This window comes from Falco biarmicus, chromosome 3, assembly GCF_023638135.1.
Source record: "Falco biarmicus isolate bFalBia1 chromosome 3, bFalBia1.pri, whole genome shotgun sequence".
Lineage (NCBI taxonomy): Eukaryota > Metazoa > Chordata > Aves > Falconiformes > Falconidae > Falco > Falco biarmicus.
The window spans coordinates 76,590,268-76,616,120 of NC_079290.1; the positions used below are offsets into that span (position 1 = coordinate 76,590,268).

The window sequence follows — 25,853 nt, forward strand, 5'->3', positions numbered from 1 at the left end:
TCCTTGCTTTTCCTTCCCAAGATTTCACTACCATATTTTCACTCAAAGCGAGTTCTGAAACCAAAAATCAGACGGTGTTTTTTTGGTTGGTTGGTTGTTGGTTTTTTCCCCTATGACTCGGTACCCGAAGGCAGGTCAACCTTCATGCAGATGGCTGTACCCTTGTAAATCATGGGGCTTTTAGCTTCTGCCTCTTGGCCTTAGTCTGGGAGGGTGGAGGGAGAGAGATTGCTCCAGACAGCAAAATCAGCACAAACAGAAGGGAAGAGGACAAAACCTGTTAAAAACAAATGCAGAAAGCAGGTTCCCCCAGCAGACTTTGGTGGCTTTAAAATTCTATACTGGATCCTCCAGGGAAAGAGAAGTTATTTCATCCCTTTCAGCTTATTAGGTGCCCAATCACTTGCTCCCACACAGCCCACTTGCCACATTTCAAACAAGTATGGAGGTCTGCCCAGAGCTGGCTTAGTGGACGAGGAGGGCATGTCAGTCTGTAGAAGCCAGGGTGCACCAAGGGGTGGTGCAGGCAGCAGCATAGCCCCAGCCCTCTGAACCAGTCTGCCCATTACAGCTGGGCCAGGGTGGGGTGAGATACCCTGAGTCCCTCGGCACAAGCATGTACATCATGTCCCCAAGGAATATTATTCAAGCTAAAACAGCGGACATCTGTGGTCACTTGAAATGTTCCACAATGCGTGTTTTTTGTGAGCAGTTTTGGTTTCAATAGCCCTGTTGGCTGCTCTGAGAACAAAACAAATTCCTCGGGTTTGGGGGGATCTCTCTCTATGACTTATGTTCCTGTGCAGGCTTGTGAAACGGGCCGAAGCCAGTTCAGTGGAGCATGCTGGCTGCTGCTCAGAAGTGTGCTGGGGCTCTTAGTGCACAGGCAGTTTCTGATGACCTGCCACTGCATGCTGACATTCGTGGTTGTTATTGTCATTCTCACCAGGAAGTGACAGATTTTTATGTAAGGTGCCAGGTCATTAAGTAACTCTGTCTTGGTTCAGTACCTTCATTTTTCTGCTGTAGTGGTTGGATACTGTTACAGGAAAAAGGTTTCTTATGAATTAATGACATCGAAAAATATCCTTATAAAGGAACTGTAATACACTGCACATTTTCTTTTTCGAGTCCCATTGATCCTTCAACGCTTCAGGTTTTGTTCAAGCTATATAGTTTATATAAGACTATAGCTATGTAGTTTATACAGCTATAAACTACAAATGGTGATATCTACATATAATGACAATTTAAATAGCTGGTACAATTACAAGGCTTCTCTTCAAGAGCCATTTATTTCTATATAAGATAATACATTCTAGCTTAGAATTCAAAACATAACAATAGATGTTACTCTGCTTTATAGTTGCTTCTTTTTCAGGAGTATCAGTGAGATCTTTTTTAAGAGTTTGTATGATATTAAAAGTCTGCCATTTTTAAACACAGATCAGGCTCTGAGTGGATCAAGATGAGCACTTCGTGCATCTTGTTGCTGATGTGAGAGTAGGAACAGCCTTGAGCACTTTCAGACTGAGGAAGAGTGTTTGTAGATGAAACAGGAGGTGTCATGGAATTTTTAGGCTGGTGTGAAAAGAGCTAACTTAGCAAGGTTTTAATGAGGGCAAAAATCCAGCTCTGCAGTTGGTATGGCTAGTCTAACATTTCATCTCATGCTAGTGGCCTCTTCAGGTAGAGGCATTGCCACTGCTCCTTTTCATTCAGAGGTAGCTTGAATTTACACCCTAGCTAACCTGCAGCTTCTCAAATGCGTCATTAAATAGCACTTGTGTCTCTCCCAGAGGCCTGATAACTATCAGGACAAAGATAGTCACTGCATCCAGCCTCCAACAAAAATGATGGCAACATTTTATAATAAAGGGAAAGAAGTTTTTGCTCTTAAAATTGTGTTGCTTTTGTAAAACAAGTAAATGGGATACTTAACTGGCGTGTTACAAAATACAAGTAAAGTTTATCTGAGCAGTTACAACCACTGAAACAGGAGTAGGTGTGCCCACTGTTACTGTATCTTGGCTTTTTTTTTCTATTGTTCACTTCAAAATTTGCAGCATTCAAAGGAAAATAATAACTTTTCCATCGATTTGTTGGATTAGAGAGTAAGACGTGTTTGGGTCTCAAACACTTTTAATCACAGTTGAGTGAATTTTTTTATGTGGAACATTTTTCAGGATTAATTCAGACTTAGAACTTTTAAATGTTTCACATATAAAATCAGTTTCATAACTCACTTTGAAATAATTATAAACTGCTTTAGTTACAAAATTGCACAATATCTGTTCAAACAAAAGTTTGATTTTGACAATTGAAATAAATGCTTCGAAAGTCCCATCTCCTGCGCTTTTTTTAAATTGCAAAACATGAGATTCAAAAGGAGATATATAGGCTTTGAAAAATGAAACTTTTTAAAGGAACTGAAATTATCATTTCAATTCTTCCTTTGTGTGAAAATATCTGATTTACTTTCATTACAGATTATAAAGTTGCCTTGAGAAATTTGAAGTAGCCATGAACTGGAAATATATTTGTTACCAGCTTTGCTGTTGCACACTGCTGTTTCCTGAACCCCTTGATAGTATTAGTGCATCACTTGTTATCATTTTGAGGAAACATTTTTCAGCTCCCGTGTAGTTTATACTGCTATTTTTGTTCCTGCTTTCACTGGTTTGATGAAAAGATTTAAAGCTTGTGAGTACCCTCTTATAAAGGTATTGGAGAATTGTGAGGACTACTCCTTTGAAGCAAGAATTTCAGCTAATGTATTTCAGGAGACATGAGGTAAAAATAGTGGCATTACACACATTCACACCCCTTGAGGATCTGACCATCAGATCTAGTTTTTAAATGGATCTTAACATATTTATACTTCTTATGTCAGAACTTGAATTGAAAATCGCTTTAGGTAAATAGAACTAGTAATTTTTTTCAGTTGTTAAAAGCTACCTTTGTTTGAGCAAAGTTGTCTAAGAAAAGAATAGCTAGAGCAGTCATCTACAATGAAAATTACATTGGAAGTTTCCATCACGATGTTGATTTCCAGATCAGACATACTGACTTCAAGATAAAAACAAGACGATTTGGACGCTTTTCTTCTCTTATCCTCCCTTTATTTGCCAGCCTAACAAGCTCAGCAAAACATCTGAAAATCTGAATGGATTGTTCTGCATTAATCTCACTGTGAATCTGAGATATAAATGACTGGCCCTATTGGAATTTGGGAAGGGGCAAGATATGAATCTTCCTGTTATCTGTACTGACTTCTTGAAATTAATGGGATCAAAAAGCAGAAAGAAAAAATGACAAAAATTGTTCCATGAGAAGTGGAACTTTATGTATAAACTTTTGGGTTATGAATTACGTACGCCGGTTATACTCTAATACTTACTTCCCATTGCTCCATCTTATGCTCTGTGACCTCCCCAAAGACTGAAAAGCACCGCCAAACTGAAGATATAATCTGAAGGTTGTGCCATCCCAGTAGGTTCTGTTGTAGCTGGACAGCAGGTTCAGAAGTTACTGGGGAGAGTTAATGAAGTTTAAAACTTACAAGGGCATCAGAGGGAGCTGCAATTGTGAAAATTAAATATGCTTATCTTATTATGGCTTTGGAAGACTAACACGTTGCTAAGACTCAAAAAAATCAACCCAAATTTGTAGTGTTAGAGACAACATTGTGCCACTTCTGCCAGTTGTGGATGTGCCTCAGTGCATGAGCAGTCCCACTAGCAGTCAGCAGGGCTGTGGAAGTACTTAGTATCTGACTTAAGATTCGATGGCAGAATACCATTTCACAAATTCTCAATCAATACTTTCAAATTAATCTCTTAATGTTTGGCACATTTATTATGTTTATAGCATTTGTAATACACATAGGTGTATTTAATCATAATGTGTTGCTTCAAACAAAAGCAGTAGATAAGATGATTCATGTGTCTTTGTGCCACTCAAGCTCACAGTTGAAATGGTTTCCTCCCAAGGCCATGAAGATCTTGTATCTAGTGTTTATGCTATTTGTACTCAAGTGTTAGTTAACTCTACTAATAAATGGTTAAAGAGGAGATCCTTTTGTGTGGGTCTCCTCATTCCCGTTTCTATACTTTGCTGGAGATCTGCAAATGTGTTTAACATTCATGAGCATCTGAAACTTGTCTGAGTGTTGCTTTTTTTCTAGCAAGCCATCTTTTTCTAGCAATCCTCTTCTTGGATCAAATCCATTAGTTCATTTCCCTTGAGCTGCTCTTTCAAATGCAGAAGGATAATGTTTAATTTCAGGTAAAAACTATTTTAAACAGAGCAGGCTTCACTATTCATAAAATAGTTTTTCGTTAAATGCATTTTTTGTAAAAGTATTTCTGACATGACTGAATTGCTGGGCTGTTATTAAAATGTTGTATTTTGGAAACAGTGACATTTCCACATGGTCTCTTACATAGGCTCTGCATTTGTAATCAGTTGCTGCTTTTATAAATGGTATGCAATGCACAGGAGGGTGAGTTCGCATATCCTTTTCTGTTCATGCACACTGGCTTGTGAACTATAAATGGAACAAAAGGATGAACTTCAATGAGCACTTGCCACTTTGCAAGATAAATATGTGTTGATGGGTTAGAACTTTGTTGATATGCCTGAAGTAGTTTATAAATAAAGACTGTGCCACATGTATTTTTCTTGTTATTTTTAGAAGTCCTGCTCCAGTGCGACCTGAAACTACGCCATCAACTGGCCCTACAGAAAAGCAGGAGATTAAAGTTTCTCGTGTGAGGAAGTTAACGAGGCAGTACAGTTTGTGAGTAACGTGTAGCATGGTCTTTGTGTTTTTGCCTACTACAGCTGAAAATGAATGGGGATGCTAATTATTGCTCTAGCTATGCCTTCTGAAAGGCATGAGTGCAATTACATGATAATGATCTTATACTGATACAGTTCCTTTCATCACTGAGAATCTTCAAGCTTTTAATACAAAATGAATTTGCCGGCCCTAAGCAGTTGCTAACCCTCAGCACTGCAGGCCTGCTGCCTTTTTCTGAGTTTATAGGTTAGGAATTAAAAAACTCTTTTCCGCATGAAAAGTCAAAGACCTGGTGTGAGCTGGAGCAAGCTGCTGTGTCTGCTTCATTACAACCCCATTTGCAAAATGAGGAAAATAGTCCTGAGTTGTTGGGTGGTCAAGCTGTGCTGTCAGCCATTATTTCTCAGAAAGTGCGCTCTCTCTCTCTCTCATTTTGTCATAAGCGGAAATTACTGGCTGTAGCTGTAGCAGCTCAGCAAAGTCCCTTAGATCTGGTAAGAGTGATCTGTGATGTGTGCCTATAGGGCTTTGGCATCCCATTTACACATATTTCATCCGATTTGAGAGTCTCTAGAGATGTGAGGTACCGAAGAGATGTGGAAATAAGTTTGTTGATTTGTCATTCATATGAAAGGACAGGCAAAGCCACCAGAAACTAGGGAAAAAAAGGGATAATGTCAGCATAAACTAATTAGTACAAGAACGCCAATACCATAATGAAGAAAAAAATATGTATGCTTTCTACATGGAATGGCAACTGTTAGTCCCTCCAGCAATTTAACATTCTAGCATCACTAAATATACAGCAACATTAGCAAAAGTTTTTCTTCTCTCCAGAAAGATTCTAATGAATTTCAGTATGTAATTATTTTCTGTCTCACTATTAAGAACACTGGCTTTTGTTATGGAAAAAAAGTAACAACCTGCATCACGAAACCCAAGAAATTATTCAGGAGAAGAAACAGAAGAATGAATCAAATTGAAACTAAGAGGAAAATGAGTAATTAGCCAAACTGGTATTTGTCCAAGAGACCAAGGCTGACATACAGGAACACACAGCCACAGCTTGGTCAGCAGACCACATAACATTCTGTCTTTTACTATGATACATAGAATCGTAAAATTGGTTGGAAATAGATTGGAAAAAAACTTTAAGATCATTGAGTCCAACTATTAACCTAGCACTTCCAAGTCCACCACTAAACCATGTCCCTAAGTGCCACATCTAAATGTCTATTAAATACCTCCAAGGATGGGGACTCAATCACTTCCCTGGGCAGCCTGTTTCAGGGCTTGACTACTTTCTGTGAAGAAATTTTTCCTACTACAGGAGATGGGAATTGTCAATTCAAGCTTGGAAGAGAACTCAGTTTCCCTTACTGTTTGCTAATCCTGAAGGTAATGTGTGACAGGGAACTTGGCAGCATTTGGTAGGAGAAGTTTCCTAAGGCCTGAATGAACCTGCTCACTCACTCTGCCTAGCATAGTTCAGACAGCAGTATGCTTTTCTTGAACAAAACACCACTTCTACGTCTTTTTCTACAAGCCAGGGGAAGGAAATCTCCTACATATTTCAAGATGCATCTGATTTTTCAGAGTTTTGTATAATGCAGGGACCTGTAGATAGCAGTCAGCAAAGGAAAAGGCTGTGACATTGAGAAGAACCAATTATTTGATGCTCTTCATATAGCAGGTAATGCAACGGGATGTAGCGGTTGATCCTATTCTTTGAAGACACTGATGTGTAAGGACAGGCAAGAATTAATGTTCTACTGCAGGTATAATCACAGGTTTTGTACACACACTTGGAAAAGTTTTTGATTTAAGTTTTAACCTAAACAGGTTGTTAAACCTGGTCCTCAAATACTGCTACATGGCAAATGTAGCTACTGAGAAATCAGTTTGTAAGAATCTGGATGAAAAAAATTGCTCTTGGGTAGGTTACTGCTGGAGAGGGTGTGTTTACCATTAAATAGAAGGTAACAACCAAAGGAGAGCTATAGGTAATAGGACATCAAATAATGAAAATAGGTACCTCAGGGGGTCATCCCTGAAGCGATAGCATAATCAGCTATTACTAGATCGTTCTTGTCTGAGAAAGTGTTTAGTTAACCTGCTCTTAAAGGGCAAAGAGAAAATCCTTGGACCAGAGACCAACACCTCCCTTTTCTGTACATGAACAGTCGGCTGGTCCCCCAGAGCTGCTGAGCACCTGCAGAACAAGTGGCCCCACGCACTGAGGGAAGGAGGAGAGGGTAAATGAAAATGGGTGAGAGGTTGTCCTCGAGAGAAGGGAAACAATGCCAGGGGCCACTGCGAGTAACAATGCCACATATAATTCAGTAGTGTGTGGGCAGAGGAGAATGTGAGAAGGCAAGAGCTGAAGTGATGAACAGTGCGGCGGGAGGCAAGTAGAATGGAAAGGAGACTAGAGGCAGGGTCATGTGGTGGAAAAGGCGGTGGTGTTGATACACACACACAGACAAGCAACATTTAAACAGTATATTTTAAAAAAATTATGTATTCAGGAGTGAATTCTCAATTTTTGATTGTGATTTTTGAGGAACCAGTTCTGAGCATGCCTTGCCCCCATGTGGATTTTCAGTTGTCCGGTGTTAGTCATGAGGAACAGCACATAAACACATCTAACCAAACTTGTCACCTATGCTATGCTCGTGTGTAGGGCTGAAGAGTCATTAGTCAAAAATACAGGCTGTGATATTTTTTAATTTTTTTTTTGGCAGACCCAAATTCTATGCAATTGAAATTATCTTGTGTCTGGAATGCAAATACAGGAAATGCAAAGAAACAGTGATGGAGTATTGTGAAAGAAATATAGTGAGAAAGGCCAATTCTCAGTCTTATAGCTAGCATGCTAATATTTCATGACTGAGAAGACTGGACCCCAACCCTTAGCTTTGGATCACAGACACTAAGAAGCCTTTCTGAACTGGCAAATTCTCAACAGTTTTCCACTTCATTGTATGCAACAGAGCAGCTTTACCCAGCAAGGATACCGGTGTGTTCCAGCTGAGAGAGGGAACAAGGACTGATAAAATGTCAGCTACAATGTTTCTGAGAGATTAACTAGGTCAACAGCCCAACTCTGGCTTGTTGCATTAATAAAACATCTATTGAACAGGTCCAAAAGATTTTGCATTTTCTTTCCAGCATAAAAACAGTGTGTTGTACATGCTCTGGTGCTGAATTCTATCCTTATTCAGAAGAAGTAAAAAACGAAGTTGGAAAAGATAACATTAATCACCATAGCTTTATATCATAATAAAAAAACCCATCGCTATCACCCAAACAACCTACCCTAAGGCTGTGTACCCTGTTATGTCACGTAGTTGCCGTACCGTGTGGCCCAGGCATGCCGTCTTCAAGTAGCACTAAACCAAGTACTGTTCAGTTCTGGAAATGTCTGTTATACTGGCATGGCAGGCTTCTGTGCACTGTGACTACCTAACTGGTAGTTAAAATTGATGCCATTTTATAAGAAGTATTTTTTCTCACCATTTTTTCCCTCTCTTTAAACTGTCAAGCTGTAGCCTTTCCTTTTAACACATCAGTCCTGGTAATACAGATTCTGTAGGCCAAATTGTGACTCTTTTTACCTCCACGCAATTGCAATTAGCAATTGGAAATATTCTTGACTCAGGGCTGATTGATCCCAATCATTTGTAGTCAATGGGACTCTACAAAAGTAAATGAAGATATAATATTCTCTATTGGCCTTCATTTAGAGGTGACAGTAGGTGAGACAAAAGAGTTCAGCTTGATGGCCTAGAGCCCAAGGGAAGCATGCAATCTGGTTTTAAATAAAATATTTTCTTTGTAAATGGAATAAATGGGACATGAAAAAGATACCCTCACAAGAATGTTTCTAAAGAGCTCATTTTGGGAGTCAATCAAAGTCCTTTAAAAACAGTTTGAAAACAATAGCATAGACTAGCTGAGTAATAGGCATCAAATCTTCCATTGGTCTAAAGCCAATGAAGCAGTCAGTCCCATGGATGAATTGAACCAGATCTGTTCTTATCAATACTGCCAGCCTCTGCAGAAAAGAATGAAGTACAGTAATATCAAATAAGTTCATTTATGTATATATACATACTTCATAGAAACACTGCTTGCACATCATACCCGTAAGATTTCCATTTGCAGATGGGAGTTACCTAGCCAATCCACTTCTATGGAATATTTAAAGCTTAAAAATCTAATTTACTTGAAAAGTTAGTTTCATTACAGATGGAAGAATAAATAGAACTCATTGCAAAGTACTACAGCTGACAGGTTACCAGGGCCTCCTCCAGCACAAGTACTGTCAAAGTCCAGTGACATATTCTAGTGAGAAGATCTGTCTGCTTTTATCAACTGCAGTGATGAAGATGACCTTCCTCCAGCACTGGCAGCAGCAGCAGCATCGACACCTGTGTCTTCAGCATCTCCTGGGTCACAGAAAACTTGTACGCCACAGACATCAGAAGGACAAACACAGGTTTCACCTGGTGGCAAGGTAATACACAAAGAAATCAGCTTATTTCTGTTGAGAGAGTATTCAGGAGGGGACAGAGGGAGTTGCAGATAACATGTTCTCCTCGGGTGGAGTAAGTCCACGTTTAGTAGTTTTTAATGCAGAGTTGCAGTAATACATTTAACCTGTTGTGTAAGAAATGTTTAGAGCCTGCTCCAAGGCCCAGCTAAAATCAGTAACAGTTTCTCATCAACATTAGGGGGCAGTGGATCTGGATTCAGTTAATGTTTACCTTGGTTTCAAAAGTGCATAATTTTGTTATCTGTCTTTCCTGAATAGCCATCCTTAAAAAACATGGTGGGAAATTTGAAATACATTTGGCAATCTATGCTTTAATGAATTAAAAAAAGCCCAACCAAACAACAAACAGAATTACAGAAATTAAATGGGTTTTTTTTCAATGCTGGGTTTCTTCTTTGCCCTTAGAGTTCCACAGATGCTGGAAGTACCTTTGCTTTGGAGCCAGGTGACCTCCTGATGGATTTCACAGAGGCCACACCTATGGTAAATAGTTTCAGTTTGCAACCAGGAAAATTTAACAGTTTTCAATAATTTTTCTGCAGCTAAGAGAATGAGATACTGTGCAATGTGTTGGATAGTGCACAGGAATGACATAATTTTCCTTGATATTGAATGCATCCTTCAAACTCAGCTCAGTATCTCTGAAAATCGGTCCACAAGAACAATGATCTTCTGTGTGCTTTTTTTTTATTGTTGGATAACTTCTCATTTCTCTCTCCTACCTGGGTATCTCTACACCTTGTTGCACTGGTTTCAGGAGCTTCTTTGTCCTTTTAACGTAGGTTCCTAATGTGATCACAGATTGCTTTTGGGAGTGTTGTCTGAAAAGTCCCTTCTCCCCACAAGTTTTCTTCAGACTTACCCACTAGACAATCCAAAGACGTGTACCTGCACTTCCACGTTTCATTAGCAGATTCCTTTGCTTCACTTTAAGGCAAAATAGTCTATAACATGTTTATTATTAACTTCTTTTTTTTAGAGGAACGTGTTTTGTTTGTTTGTTTTCTTAAAAGCCAAGGAGAGATGCAGGTCCCACTGAAGTCAAAATGCTCTCCAGTGATCCCAGGATTTCATCTCTGATTCCGAGCAGATTACTTGAAGGATCGCAGTATGATCCTTAACTTTCTCCAAGTCATCCTGCATTGCAAATAGCTCTAATGCCAGATAGCTCCTCTGCTGTCCAAAGCCATTTTTGCTGTCTTCTACAAACCATGTTTAAAGCACATAAAAAGCACAACAGGGAAAGTACTATGTTTTTGGCATAAAGACTTTCGTATTAAGATACATTAAGAGTATTCTGTCCTGGGCATTGCTTTCACTACATTCTTAGGTCCTTGTTTACAGTTTTAGAAAGGCGTTGTGGGGATGTACCTTTTGCTTCAAAGACGGTGAGGTACCTGTCTGTAAGTAACTGCGTGTGTCCTGTTACCACTGGGTAAGAGATGTGGCTTCCCCTGCAGGTCTGATGAAGTGAAGGCTTACCCCTCCTAGGCCTCTCCCTACTTCAAAAAAGGGATGTGAATATTCAGCTGTGGCTTTTTTGGCTTCAGAGGCAGGTTGAGGTGGGCACAGGGTGTACTATGCCTAAAGACTTGCTGCTGTAGATGGGAAGACATGTTTGACGTAGGGGACTGGGCAGAAACTAGGGAGCAGCTGAGACTGTGCCTGGTATACCGCAGTTTGGGAATGGACACCCCTCCCTAGAAGGACAGCGAGATCTGCAAAGCTGTCCTCTCATATGTAGTTTCAAGCCTGTGGAATTGTTTCTTCACAGAGTCCTTGAGGGCACTTGGTGGTCCTTCTATAACTTCAGAGGTTCAATAAGTATGTTCATCACCTTCCATCAAAGTGCTAATAGATTTCTTATTCTAAAAAACATTATACCGTATCTTCCTGTGTTAATCAGAATTTTTTAAAATGAGGCATGGAGGCTTAAGCAACTGACCTGCTCTAGGCAACATAGGATTGTTTTTTGTTTCCATTAATAGAAGTCAGCATTACACACTTTTCCTTTTCCAGCTGAGAATACGAGTTTTTTTCCCTAAATATTTTACCTAATCATGCTTTCCCCTCCCCTACCCCACCGTCCGCTGACATAATTTATCATGCCGTATGTTCATAAACTAACCTTCCATGACTTTCTTGGGTTTAATATTTTGGAGAGCATGTACTGCACAGCATCAATCAGCCCTCATTGTTTTGTTTAACATCTATAAAGGTCAGCTTGTTCTCTACAGAGCAGTTATTGTTTACAGACCTTTCTCTGCAATTTCACTGGCTGCAGGCTGCTCTCCATTGAAGTTTGAATAAAAAGTTTACTCTTCAGGGGGAGAGGCTCCAAACAAAGGCAAGCTAAGGGGAAATGTGTAACTTTGAGCCAGTCTGATTATTTAATAATAGGGTCAAGATCATGTACAGCTTAACATCGTGCTGCTGTCGGTGGTGGTAGTGTGCTGGTTTTACATGCTATGACCTGGCCCTTGGGGTATTGCTTGTTTGTTGCACCCATTTGTTTCACGTTCAGTGACAGGTACAATATAATAGGTGTCATTCACGCCACTGGATTTGGGGTATTTGCCTGAGGTGATAGTGTTGGAAATTCAGGTTCCTACACAGTCAGGGGGTTTCCTGCAGAGGGGTGTTAAAACAGCTGTCTTTGTCATCTGGACTAGATGACAAGAGACAAGGCACATAAATTAGACACCTAAAATCAACTTTTTTTTTCTTTTTTTTTCTTTTCATCATGATATATGCTGCCAAATTTCCCCAGTTCACTGGAGAGCTGTTAATTTGAAGCAGTTTCAGTCTTCCTCCCTTCTCTTCTATAATTTTACTGGTAGAGAGTGATTAATAGTTACTGACTCAACTGCATGATCTTTGTTGTTCAGTGTCTAATCAATGATGCTTCTTGATGGCCTTGGGTTTTATCCGTGTTTTGCTGCTGTTGCCCATATAGTGGAAGCTTTAATGCATGCTGAGAGTTACAGTTAGAATTGGAGCTCACAAAACCAAATTAACATATAAAAATGGAAAGATTAGTGAATGGGTTGGATTAATAGGATTCATTCAGGCTGCCGTGCAGGGATCAGAGCAGTCAAATTTGTCTACTTAGTCAGCCTGGAGGAGCTACTGTGATACATACACAAGAACCATCTGATCTATAATGGTCACTTAGTCATCAATACTTAGACTGCCAGTAACAGCAGAGCAATTGATGATTTCAGAAAAAAAATATTTCAGGAAATAACTTTGCAGAAGAAATAATGTACATTTACTAATGCAAATTGCCTAGAAAGAAAGGTGCCTTTTTGTGCTCTGCACTTCTCAAACCACGTGGTTTATTCACATTTCATTTTTCAAGTATATCTTACAATTAGTTGACTACAATGCATTACTTGCTGTCCTTAAAAGTGTGGTAACATGTGCAGAAGAAAATCTCTATGTTTTTATACCACTCCATTGTGACTTTGAGCACTGTACCTGGCTTGTATATAAACAAGATTTAATCCCTCCTGCTTCTATGTTTCAGAAAAGAAATAGATTTTTTTAAAAAAATACAGAATTATATATGAAGAACTGTAGTAACCCATTATGAGCATCTTTATTGTGGTTTATAAAAATTAATTTTATCAGTGTAGTAGGGTCTTTCTGCCAGCCCCCATACCCCTTGTGTTTCTAGCTTTTATGGAACTGGAAATCAGAGCTTGAGCTTCAAGCTATTCTGTTCCAGATTACAATCAGTGTGATTTGTGACATGGGTATGAATGCAGAGCTGTCTTGTTTAATTACAGAAAGCTCAGTCCTACCACCCTAAATGAATGTAACAGCTGCTACACCATGCTGACAAATACCTTCTCAACCAAAAGAGACAGTGTGCAAACTTTGGCTTGACCTAATTGAACAGGAAAAAAGAAATAAGAATGAACAGTTCTGTATATAAAATGTAGCTATTCCTAAACTGGGACTAAAGTTTATAATGCAAAGTGTGTGGTCTAGGACTAAATCATGATCACATCTGAAGAGATATCAAGAGAGCACTGATTTACAGCTGGCTATGTACTTGCGAACTATAGGTGTTCTTTTTTCATCCTCTATCGAGTCAATAAATTTCTAGAGCTTCACCTGCCATCTATTGGTGGAAAACAGGAAGTAGAAAATTATTTTCCTTTTCAAAACGAGATAAAATATTTAAGAGGTATAAATTATTGGTATGATAATTTTAAAAAGAAAAATAAATGGTCTTCAGTGTAAAACTAGATATTTTTATTTAAGATGAGTTGGAAACTAATATTTCTATTTCAGTGGCAGCATTACTAGCCTATGCAATTCTATTCATTGAAAGCAATCTCACTGAGTCTGAAAGAGTACAGAATTTGATGCATTAATATCTACTATTTTGGAAACAAAGTGAAGGTAACCAGGTCAAAAGCCAATCATCTCATGGTGAAGTTCTGAGAAGTATTAGTATCTTTATGGAGGCAATAAAACATCCTTGCAAACTCTCATTAGATAGTTAGAGCAAGCAAGGAGTAGTGAATAGCGGAGAATGGGTAAGGAACCTTTTCATGCCACTCCCCTTTAACATTTGTTATATTTATAAAGAAAAGTTGATGGGATTTTTAGTTGCTAAATTTTTATGATGGTTTTGCAAGGTTGCAATAAGCCAAAGAGTAGGAAATGAGTTCAGTATTTCTTGCTTTCATTTTAAAGAATTGTTCACTTACTGTGCAACGCAATTTTTCAGTGAAAGACAAGCAAACATATCAAACTCTAATACTTCCATAACAAGTCCTTTTCATATTGAATTCTAAGAAAAAGTGGCTGTAATGGAATTCAAGACTAATATTTGATAAGAGCATTAGATAGCATGTATCTCCTGTCTAACTGGCTGAAAGTATTTATCAGCTATCTCTGCATGCCCCAAAAGTCTTTAAAACATCTCAGTCAGAGATGAATTTATAAATGCTTTATTTATGGTGAACTACATACTGAAGATAAAATAGGTCTTCCTCATAAACTTATGAAGGCTGTGTGATATATATTTAAGAATTAGAAGCTTTCTACTTCTACTTCTTCATAACAAGAAAATATATTTTTCCTTAGTACAAGATGTATTGGGAACAGTAACCATGACCTGGATTCAAAGCAGAATGTTCAAAAATGCTATTTTCCAAGCCAGCTTCTCAGTTAACTGTATTTGCACATTCAAGCTGATATGCAATGGCCCATTATGAGCAAAGGAATTTGCACAAAAAAGCAGTCTGTTTGTTATACATACCATTAAGAACCAAAAGAAGTAAGCAACGTGTCAAATGTGCATTTATTCCCAGTTTCAAGTTCACACCCTTTAACTCCATATTAAACTAAGAAAAAACAAAGAGCAGCAATTGCTTTAAGCAAACAACTTTCATGCAAAAATGTTGTAGCAATAGGCAATAAATCTAGTTCCATATGAACTAAAGGAAAATTTTACTAAATTTACTAATGTTCCAAAGGACCATTTTTTTTGCTGCAAGAAAAGGGCTACAACCAGATAAGAACACAATTCAAAGGGGTGCACTGTAATGCCCAGTCAAACTGAGTACGAGATACTGACTGAAGGTTTGCAACAAGTGCTCAGTGCTGCATGCAGTGCAAGGCTCCTGGGAGCACACAGTCTGAATCAAGCAAATACAAATTACCTGAGCATCATTTAGGTTATATAAAGCATGCTAATAACTAAAGAGGGGACATAGCACATTTAAAAACAGTCATGGCACTTGGGCAGCCAGAATATTGGGTGAATACATTTTGGACTGGGCTTTCACACTCCCTGGTAGCTGCACAGATTAAAGCATTATAAATAGGACTTACAATTAATATGTGTCTTTGCATGTTCAAGCACAGGTCTTTATTGGTGGATGCCAGTCTCATAAGCTGTCTGTTGAATTACTAATGTGCAACATAACTGAGTGTCAGGCTCAGAGACTGCCTCTTGGATCTTATTTGATCATTCGCTAAAAAAATGTAAAACTCCTTTGACTGCTACGCAGCTATTTGGGAATTTGCTCTCATTCATCCATTATAGAAGGACACACAGAGTCAGTGAAGAAACAAAATGAGAGAATGCTAAAAGATGAACTGTAAATATCTAGATTTACTTTTTATTTTGCCTCTAAGTGATTTAAATTCATTGGCTCAACTAATGTTTTTTCCCCGTTATGTGTATGCTGAGCAGAAGAACTCAGTGTGTTCTATAGATGTGTGACAGATGATTCAACACTTGCCTATTTCTTTAACTTACTGAAAGTGAATTCTGCAAGAAATAAAAAGATCCACAAAGTGAAATCTATTGCTGACTTTGCACCAGTGGACACTGTGATAAATTGAATATGATGTGTACATGAGCAAGAGAAAGTACTGAAAAGATGGGAAGGTGTTAAGTGGAAAAAAGTGCAGGCGTGTGATGGTGCACTGTGCCTACTTTATATCTTCTGCTTTTAAATAATGAATGGCCCACCAGCTAACTTTTTATAAAACTTGAGATGAAGTTAAGGGTGGAATGTCAGAAGGTAGTCTGGATCAAAAGCCTTTCCCTGGAGAGGTGATAAATTCTGCCACGTACAATTATTTTTAGTCACCTTTGTACATTTTAAAATGCTGTCTTAACCATCCTCTGGCATTCCGTGTGCCTGCCCCATGCCTGTAGAAATTATAAAATAAGCAAATGCCTATCCATAAATCCAGTTTCTGCCAGATCTTGCAAGCAGAGCTGGTCCTGGATCTTAAAACTTTGGCTGGACTCCATAGCAGGCCTGCCACATGGTGGGAGCTCATTTGGGAAGTCATTTACACTGCAGCACTGGTGGGTCTTCTACCACCTGTGTGCCTGCAGGGAGATAGAGCCAGGAAAATAGCTTAGAGAATGGCTACTGCTCTGTAACTAAAGCCTGTGAGATTGTTGAATAGTGGCGGGATGTATGCTGTGTCTGTACAGTGGGTGGTTTGATGGCCATTTAACAGACTTGCCTATGAAGCTGGAGGACTGAGGTTGTGGTTTCACAGCTGACCATGTAGATCTTTCTGTAGATGGGGACTGGATGGTTTCATCTGTCCCAGCTTCCTTAGTGGGGCTGTGACAGGAGCTGGATCACTGATCCAGCTGAACACTAACCCCACAAACAAAATTTTTTAGCTTTAGGTCAAATCATCTGTGAAACCACAGGGTTTCACAGGTGGTTCTCCTGAGGACTCTGGGAGTGATAAAGCACATTTGCAAGCAGTGTAGTTCCTGGAGTAGTACTCCAGACTGGGGTCTACTTTGCCTGTTGAAGTAACTTTAAAATGAAGTTTGATCAGTTTAAGAGAGGGAGTCTATCTGACTGCAATAACAGTGACTTGAGGCCAACTGACAGGCAAGATCCTAGGGAGATTGCTCCCTAACAATGCAGAGCATCTGAAACTGCCAAACACCTTAGACAGGGCAGTGCAAGACTGTGTGCTTCTCTTTTCATGTAAAAAGTGCAATAACCATTTCTAGTCCAAAGCTTTTCTAAGTGCCTCTGAAGTGATACAGATTGGCGTCACTTCAGCAGTGCTTAGGAAAGTCAGAAAACTTGAGGATCATAAACATCATTGTAGCTTAAAAAAAAATAAATAGAAAATGCTACCTGCAATCCCTTTCTCCTACCTCCTCATCAAAAACTTGATCATTCCGTGACAGCAGCAGCTTCTCTTTTGCTTGAAATTAACATCAGAGAAAATGAAGGAGATCAAGAAAATGCAAGCAAACAGATTTTAAGCTGGCTGACATCTACCTCCTGCTGGAAGCTGAGAAGGCAAATCTTTAGCAAATCTTTTAGAACCTGCATATTGTAAATCGTGTGATATGTTCAATCATACTTCTGCTTCATATATTTTTTTTATTTCAGATTATTGCTTTACTTTTCAAATGAATGTTTAATGTCCTTAGCAGCCGTAAGCAGATGTAACATCTGCCTAAGTAGAATAAAAGTGAGTAGACAGGGCTTTTCAGACATAGACCATCAACTTTTGGATGTACTGGCAGAGTTTCCTTTTCCTGTCTACAATAATCAGTGTAATAGAAAAATGTTCAGCTTCTGTGCAAAAGCCTACTTGAAACTAGATATATCTCTTTATATTTGCTCTCAATGAGACAAGTATAGTGATGAAGCTATTACGTCTCAAAGTCTTTTGATAAAGGCATATTAATCACCTTTCCTTTGGCCTGAGAAGTACATAATTCCTTTTGTCTCAGCAGCTATGAAGTTCATAATCTCTCTTTCTCACTGTGATCAGTAACAATTGCATTTAGACTCCAGTGAGTAACTCTTGTGTTTGTTTTCTTTCCAACCCACTAATGAATTGATATATGTGTAATTCTAATTCACATTTTTCCAGTGTGATAGCAAGTGTGATGTAAACTGCTTGGCTGTTCTGTGGAATTTCAACTGAATGCCTCCAAGCTCCAACAGAAAATGGAAACATCTGCTTCCCGAGCTGTTTTTTAAGTGGCTGGGTGACTCAACTTGTACAACCAGCAAAAAAGAGCAAGTAAACTTTCTTTTCATTTGCCACTCAATTGAATAATCAGAACTGATAGGAAACTTCTTTTTTTTCTCTTCTTCTTCTTTTTCTTCTTTGATTAAAGTAAAATCTGGTTGATCTACATTTTCTTTCAAAAGCCTGTACTTTGGAAGACATCCTGAACCAGATGTCCAAGAGTGGTAAGAATGGTAGAGAGAAGGATCAGACCAGTTTGAAATGTTTTCATTTTAGCAGTTGTGAAGTGTTTTAGTTTCAAGTAATGTCTGTTAATTAATATCAGTGAGCTCATGTTTCCAAACAAAATGTCCTTTCTAAAGTAGGCACTAAAAACTCCTCTAACAAAATGCTGAGTGGAACCCTTTTAAAATATGGGAGGTTTTAAGTATAGAGAAAATTGTATCAGCGCCAATTCTTTTGTAAGACATTCAGTTTGAATAACTAGGCATTTTTTGATGAGAATTCTGAAGCATTTCCAGTAGCAGTCTCTTCTGATGAACCGCAAGTGGTGCATAAGTGACCAGAGATCTTCTCTCATGGCTTATCTACTGATTCATCCTCTGCTTTTTACTGTTATCATAACAGTGGGATCATTCCCTACTGAAGCACAATAATTATTTAATTTGTTGTAGTCTGCCTGCTACTAGCAAGCAAGAACGAAACAGAGACCTAGTCATTGGCTTGTGAGATTTACATCAGGACAGATCTTTTGCTTTGACTTTGTACAGAGCCTAGTACAAGTCTTAGAACCTGGAGGAATTGCAGTAGTAGAAATAACTAGTAAATTAAACTGATAAATTGAAGTTTGCATAAATCTCAGCATGTCTGTAGTAAATCCCACAGTTTCTGTGCCATGTCCCAAATATTGTAGATCATAGAGGAAAATTGCAATTTAATTGTGGAAGGAAGAAAACAGAAGTGGCTTAATTCCAGCTGTCCTGCTTTCAGCTGTGACAGAGTTAACTTTCTTCTTAGTGGCTAGTACAGTGCTGTGTTTTGCCTCTGATGTGAGGACAGCACACTGATGGGTTTGGTTGTTGCTGGGTGATGTTTATACTAAATCAAGGACTTTTCAGTTTCTTGGGCCCTGCCAGTGAGAGGGCTGGAGGGGCACAAGAAATTGGGAGGGGGCACAGCCAGGACAGGTGACCCGAACTAGCCAAAGAGGTATTCTGTACCATATGGCATCATCCTGGGTGTATAAACTAAGGGAGGAAGAAGGAAGGGGGGGACATTTGGCATTATGGCGTTTGTCTTCTTGAGTAACCGTTACGCATGATGGAGCCCGGCTTTCCTGGGGATGGCCGAACACCTGCCTGCCCGTGGGAAGTGGTGAATGAATTCATTGCTTTGCTTTGCTTGCATGAGCGGCTTCTGCTTTCCCTATTTGTTCTTACCTCAACCCTCAAGTTTTACATTCCTTTCTGATCCTGAGCAAGCAGCTGCGTGGGGCTTGGTTGACAGCTGGGGTTAAACCACGACACCAGCTAATCATGGTAACTGGATTGAAAACCACTGAATGCAGCAGAAAGGGTCCTCTTCTGTTCACTACCCTTCATTTGAAAAACAAAATGCTAAACTGTTTTCTGCTGAGCAAGAAAATTTCTATGTAGGTAGATGTCCTGTACATCCAATTTAAACATGATGACTAGAAAACAGTACTTACTAGAGTTATTCCTTGCAGTTTGGCCACAAAACCATCGCTATGGCAGAACTGTGAATTTATGGCTTCCTTTATGGCATGGCATTCATCTCATGTTCAGCAACCGAACCCCACCCCACCTCCCCAGAGGAACAGCCAGTGGGTTCAGGAAAATGAACCTCTACAAAAGTCATTTAGCAAGTTGATGTCATTTATTGTTCCTCTGCCAAAAAGTTGGCTAGAGTCTTGCAAGTGCTCTGATGCTGTGGAACATCACCTGGACAGTTCTGGCAAAGTGCCAGGTATTACCAGGGTGGATTTTGATGAAGAAGCTGCCCATGCCATCTGGCGCATGCACCAAGCCATGTGCATGTGCTCTGCTGAGAACCCTGTTGGCAGTGCTGGAGATGGGAAATTGTGTGCCAAGTACAGTGGGCTTCTGACCACCTGAATTTATGCACAATTTGGCACTCATGCTATATCTGAGTCAAGGAAACTGTCAAAATCAATAACTATGAAGCTCAAGTGCTCACATCCACATAGAGTCCATGTGTTTGTGTCAGTGGCTGAGCTGCCCAGACCTCAGTCAAAGCTTGTTCTCTTCAAAATGGCTGTGACCAGCAGAGCCCATGTTTGTGTGTGCTTCTAAAGTCATTTTGTCCTTCAGATCTCTCCTGTCTTGCTGCTACTGGTTTGGAAAAGGGTTGCAGAAACTGTGCTTTCTCCTTCCTCCCTCACCAAGAACAGGGACACTGAGGCAGTGTGGTTAAAGGCTTTTCTTCACATCTACAGTGTGGTTGAAGTGGGCATACTCCTGCACCAAGAACAGTTAGTTCCCAAGATCTTGGAGAGCACACTGAGAAAGCAGCAGGCACAGGATTACAAAACAACAAAATAAAACAAAAAAACCCACCACCGACAACAACAAAAAAACCCACAACCAAAACCCAACAACAAATTAGAATGACCCTCCAACAAGAAAACCAGGTATCCCAGGTCATAGCTTTCATCTATTCCAGGGCTCTTGAGGAGAAAGTTAAAAGTAATTGCTGCGAGCCCCCTCATTGTTCCCCTGTTATGAAGTTGACAGGACAAGTTTCTGCTCCTGTTACATTTTAGAAAGTGTTAAAAGGATTTTCTGAATCAAATGAGTTAACTATAATCTTCCCAGGAACCGTAACATCAGCAGAGGTTGCCAGACAACAGTGTGTTTTGGCCTCCTCCATCACCACATGGTGCTGGGAAGGGGCCTTGGAGGCAGCAGTGCTGGAAACGTGCCTTGCAGGAAATCCCCAGCTCCCAGGTTGGCTTCCCTGTGAGCTCCTGCTGGGATGGGCAGGAAGTCACTGACTGGGGACCAGGATCTGCCTGTGACATTTTATTCACAGTGTATTTCTTCCCCTGAAGAAGTGCCACAAGCAGGCCTCCAGGGAGAGGACTGTCATTGTTTGGCCTCTCTCCCATTTCCCTTTTCTTCTCCCCTTCACTGCGGTATTATAGTCTTCAGTCACTTTCATAGAGATGTCTTTAATAATGGATCCCCTGGATCCTTTTCCCAATAAACAAATTATGGGGAAGCAGAGCTCTGCTCAAATGATGGAGCAGCCTTCTGGCATCGAAACCGCTGTTGTTCCTGGACCAAGCAGAAGAGTTCTGTACGTTTCCTGTCAGTCCAAGAGAGAAATTTCTGCTGTAACTAAGGATGGGTGAGAGTGAGCTATGTGCTAATAGCCCTAATCAATTGGGATTATCACTTGGGATTATCCCTTGGTTGGGACTAATCTCTGAGTACAGTATCTCTGAGTACAGTATCCAGATTAGGAGACTGGCTCTTAAGGTAGCATCCCTATTTGTTCTTGAAAAGATGGAAATAAGCTGGGAAAAGCAACAATACATTTACTTTGATATTGGATTGCTTTAATGAGGGACTTGACAGACACAGAAACATTTAATGAGTTTCATGGCACCAAACTGGCAAAATATTACAATGCAGGTGTTTGAATCTGTAAATGTATGTGCCTAATGAGCTCTTGTGTTGGAACACAACAAGATTTTACTTGCAGTTAATACAGAATCTTTGTGTTTTTTCAGTGCTTGGTGGCTGGCAATATGAATGATGCCATAGCCAAGGGTGTGAGGTTATGAATAAATAGATTTCTATACATAACATTTATCACAAAAGATTTACTACATATGGGATTGGATTTGTTCATGCATGACTCTTAAATCAAGCAAAACATTGATCCTTCTAGACTTCCAGCTTCTACTGGAGTTGGTCTTACTGATAAGATCAAATAGTTTTGTATTTACTACATTTAAAGAAGCAGTGTTCTGTTTCCATGATGCGTGTTGGAAAGGGTGGCATATTGTCATGGGAAAGGATTATTGTCATATAGAAGCTTAATTCAGAGCAGAATTTTAGCATAGTGAGACTGGCAAACTGCAGCACAGCGCAGCAGTCTGCACTCATATGTGCATTTAGGAGACCCTAATCCATGAGAGGTCACAAAAATTTGTGGGCACATACATAGATTAAGGCTGCAGTAGTCACTTGGACTAGTCACATGCTGAAGTTGGAAATATGCTCAAGTGTCCTTCTGAATAGATATATAAGTAGTGCACCCGTTTGTAATTTTAAACACTTTTTCTGCAGCTCCACTGACTATAATCTACCTGTGCTATTCTTTTCCTTTAGAATAATGAGCTGTATAAACTCCTGGGGATTTTGGCAGAGCTCAATAGCCCAGAAAAATAGGACGGAAAATTAATGCAAAGTATTTCTTGCTATCCTGACATTCAAGGAGACTGTGACTGGTTGAGCTCCTGGACACTTAAGGACTTTCAGCCAGCTTTTACTGTTACACAAGTAGAGATTGATTACAGTAGAAAGCCAAACTATTTGTTTGTGTTGGGCAGGGTCAAGCAGTGCACTGTTTGCGTCAATCTCTCGTAACTTTTCAACAGAGGAATGTGATCCTGATGCTTTTTGAAAAAGTGCAGCAATGTCATGTGGTTATTAGCCTTTGTTGAAATGTCCCAGGGCTTGAAGTCTCTGTGTTAATAAGGCACGGTGAACCAACAGTTATTGGATAATGAGCTTTCAGTGTCTATGCTTAGAAATAATCAGGTATGGCTAGTGGAGAGTTTCCATCTGGTGCAAAGTGCATGTACAGTCTGCTTGCTGGCAGTGAAATTGGGAAATATATGGCTTACCTGGGGGCACTCTCAGCTGGCAGGAATCACAGTATTCATTTCCTCCTCTTCATGTTATCCATCTTTAGTGACTTTCTTCTATGACAACAGCCTCCATCTGCAGAAGATGCCATTTGATTTTGTTGGCTGTGCACATGATCTAGACACCTGGCACTGGATCGTCATTGATTTCATTGGTAAAGACCAAGGGGCAAAAAGGTAACTGTGCATTAGCTGTCCTGGAAATGCAACTAACTTACTCTTCAGCACTGTTTGAGAGCAACCGTATCCAGCAATTATACCTACTACTTTTTGTTTGCTTCATTTCTGTGTTTTAAACAAAGACCAAGCAAATGCTGCAATCTGTATTCTACGTTTTAGCCGACACATCAAGACTGTGACGTCAGTTTGCCTTGCCATGTTTTCCTCAGGGGATGGTGACTGGGCTGGCAGCCCATGCTGAAGTTATGTTCTGTTTAAGCTTGCTTGCATTCACAGCATCAGCAAGAGAGTACTGAAAATCCTGAAGACTGTGAAAGCATGGATGCTGTCTGGCTTTTGTCACAATATAATTGTTCTTATTCTGTATTCTTTTGAAGAATGCCTTCTCAAAAATAGTCTCAAGACAAAGCTACATTGTAAAAATGACCCAGGACATGCATTCCTTTCCAATGTGCTGTAGAGATGCTGGCCTGGCTTAATAATGCTGCTAGCATCATCCCCTGTCCCCTCCCAATACCTTTGAAATCGCTTTGCTAGCAACCCATAATTGCAATCCTTAGAGTGCAGATCAACAGAGTACTCCATCTTTAAAAGCAGCATAAGAGGGATACTAGCACCAACACAATTTGCAAGGCTGCCCTTGCAAATTAGTACAAAAGTTGGCATGAAGATTCAGGATTTTATCCGGGACATCTTAACTTCTGTATTTTAGTTGGACCTGCTTGTAAATAGTAGCTTATACTGTAGGCACAAACTACTATGCATTAAGTATCTGCAAAATGCTATAACTGCAGCAAAGCCAAGCTTCAGCAGAGGCTGAACCTTGTACATCACTCCTGTGAACTCCCTTAAACACCTGTTTGGGAGCCAGAAGTCACTGGGGCACAGCCAAGGAGCCACACGGCCACCTCCTGACAATGCCTCGGTGTTAGGAAGTGTTGCGCAAAGACGCTCAAGAGGGAGGAAAATATGTGATGGAAGGTATTAACTCTGTTGTACAAGCACCCAGTGAGACACCAAGAACGTGGTGTATGCTGCCAGGGCACATTGCAGAACAGGTGGACTCAGCCTGCGGCAAGGTCCAGAGAAGGGCTGGTGTACGTCAGTGAGCAGAAGAACGGCAAGCTCACCATTTGAGGGGACCCCAGGAGAACTTGGCTCAGCAAGGATACCATGGAATGGACGTGAATTTCAAGGTGGAGCTTTCTCAGTTTACCACAAAGAATTAAGTGGTACCTGTGGGGAGGGGACTCTGTACTGCAGTCCTGCAGTCTTGTGGAAACTCAGGCAAAGCAGATAAGTCAAATGAGTCAAACTGTAGGATTCACTTACACTGGTTCTTCGGTGTCGATGAATGTTGTTCGAAGCAGTTCCTTGAACTCCAGTCTCCACCAGTTATTTGCAAGATGAGCAAGGGAGGCCCAAAAACCAGATAGAGCTAGAAGAGAGATTTCTTAGTGTTATATCCCCAGAGGGAGTGACAGTAGGCAGGGAGGTTCTGAACGTGTAGTGTCTCCCTGGCTTAGTGGCTTGCACAGAAACCTGTCCTCTTCAGAAACTTCACATTTGGTGCCTTAGGGTGTTTTCAACAGTACATTTCTGTACAACTGCCCATCTTTAATGTGTGTGAATGAAATCTGTCTGCTGATACTAACACCTGGATATTGTTTCAACAAATGGAAGAAACCCTGAATCCCATGAAAAGAAGCTGGCCTGTGATGCAATGCATATGGGATTCACACCAAGTATGGTTCATTAAGGCATTCAGTTTGCATAGCCTTTTCCAAGACTGATTAGCTGATGGTATTACTGATTTACATCTCCATACTGGTAAAAGTTTATTGAACTGCACTGGTTTGGTCTGATGTTTGCCCTGTGCATCCAGGCAGTGATTACACCTGCCTACTATCACACTGGTTTTGTTGCCACTTTGTTGCAAAGGGAGTGAACTGGGGTTGATATTACCTGAGTGATCGATCACTGGAGCCAGGAACTACTCCCACTCAAAAGAATTTTTTTGGCTATGAGGGTATTGCATAGTGAAAAATACCAGAAACTCTCATTTTACATTTCCACCTCATTTTTCATTTCAGCCACTGAAATGGTATGACAGCAGACAAGGAGCTTTACTGAACAATTGCAGAGTCCAGAATCATATCACTGGTTTTGGAAACCAGGACTAATAGTTAACTGATGGTTTTAGTCACATCACATGTCAGGACTGGGAAATGCTAATGCAACATACTCCAGAAGTTTTGGCTGCTGATCTTTTCCAATTTGATGAGTACAAACAAGTTTCTGTGCTGTATGGATGTGATGGTATTAAACTTATAACAAGTATTTTGAAATAAAGCACCATGGAATATTCTTCTGGCTATATGTGTGTACTGAGGGCTGTGTTTTTGACACCACTTCAGGTGTTAGCATCTCTGCTTCTGCTGTGATGCTCAGGAATTTAGTGAAGTGTTTGGCGTAAAGTTTGACTTCCGTCTGGCTGGTATACAAAGTGACAGTGCAAACCCACTGAGATCACACATTTTATCCATCGTGTTATAACAACCTCCAGTCAAGGTGCAGGGAATGGGAGTGACATCGGCAGAAAATGTTACTGGACCTTTATAGAAAGGAAGTAAGTTGTGGCAGGGCAGTGAATATACTGACTACCCCAAATGTAAAAGGACATATCCAAATTAAGCCCACTTCTCCTAAAAGTGGTATTTTTTTTGTCACAGCAAGGACATTTGTAATATTATCTTTTGATAGAAATACCAAAATTAGCTAGTTTTATATCAATTAACTTGATTAAAGTACTCTTTCTTTGTCTCCCTCCACTTCCATTTGCTTTTATGAGAAAGTTAGTTTTTTCTCCTAGCCCTTCTACAAGATGTTTC

At 39.9% G+C, this 25,853-nt stretch overlaps 1 protein-coding gene across 2 annotated transcripts in view; it reads left to right on the forward strand.

The window, feature by feature from the left end:
* EPB41L4B (erythrocyte membrane protein band 4.1 like 4B) overlaps positions 1-25,853 on the forward strand; it is a 169,522-nt gene that overhangs the window by 132,132 nt on the left and 11,537 nt on the right. For both annotated transcript variants that reach the window (XM_056332552.1, XM_056332553.1), the window contains 3 exons: positions 4,697-4,801; positions 9,188-9,323; positions 9,768-9,845. In XM_056332552.1, the coding sequence (XP_056188527.1) occupies positions 4,697-4,801; positions 9,188-9,323; positions 9,768-9,845 (319 nt within the window). The remainder of the gene's footprint in view (positions 1-4,696; positions 4,802-9,187; positions 9,324-9,767; positions 9,846-25,853) is intronic.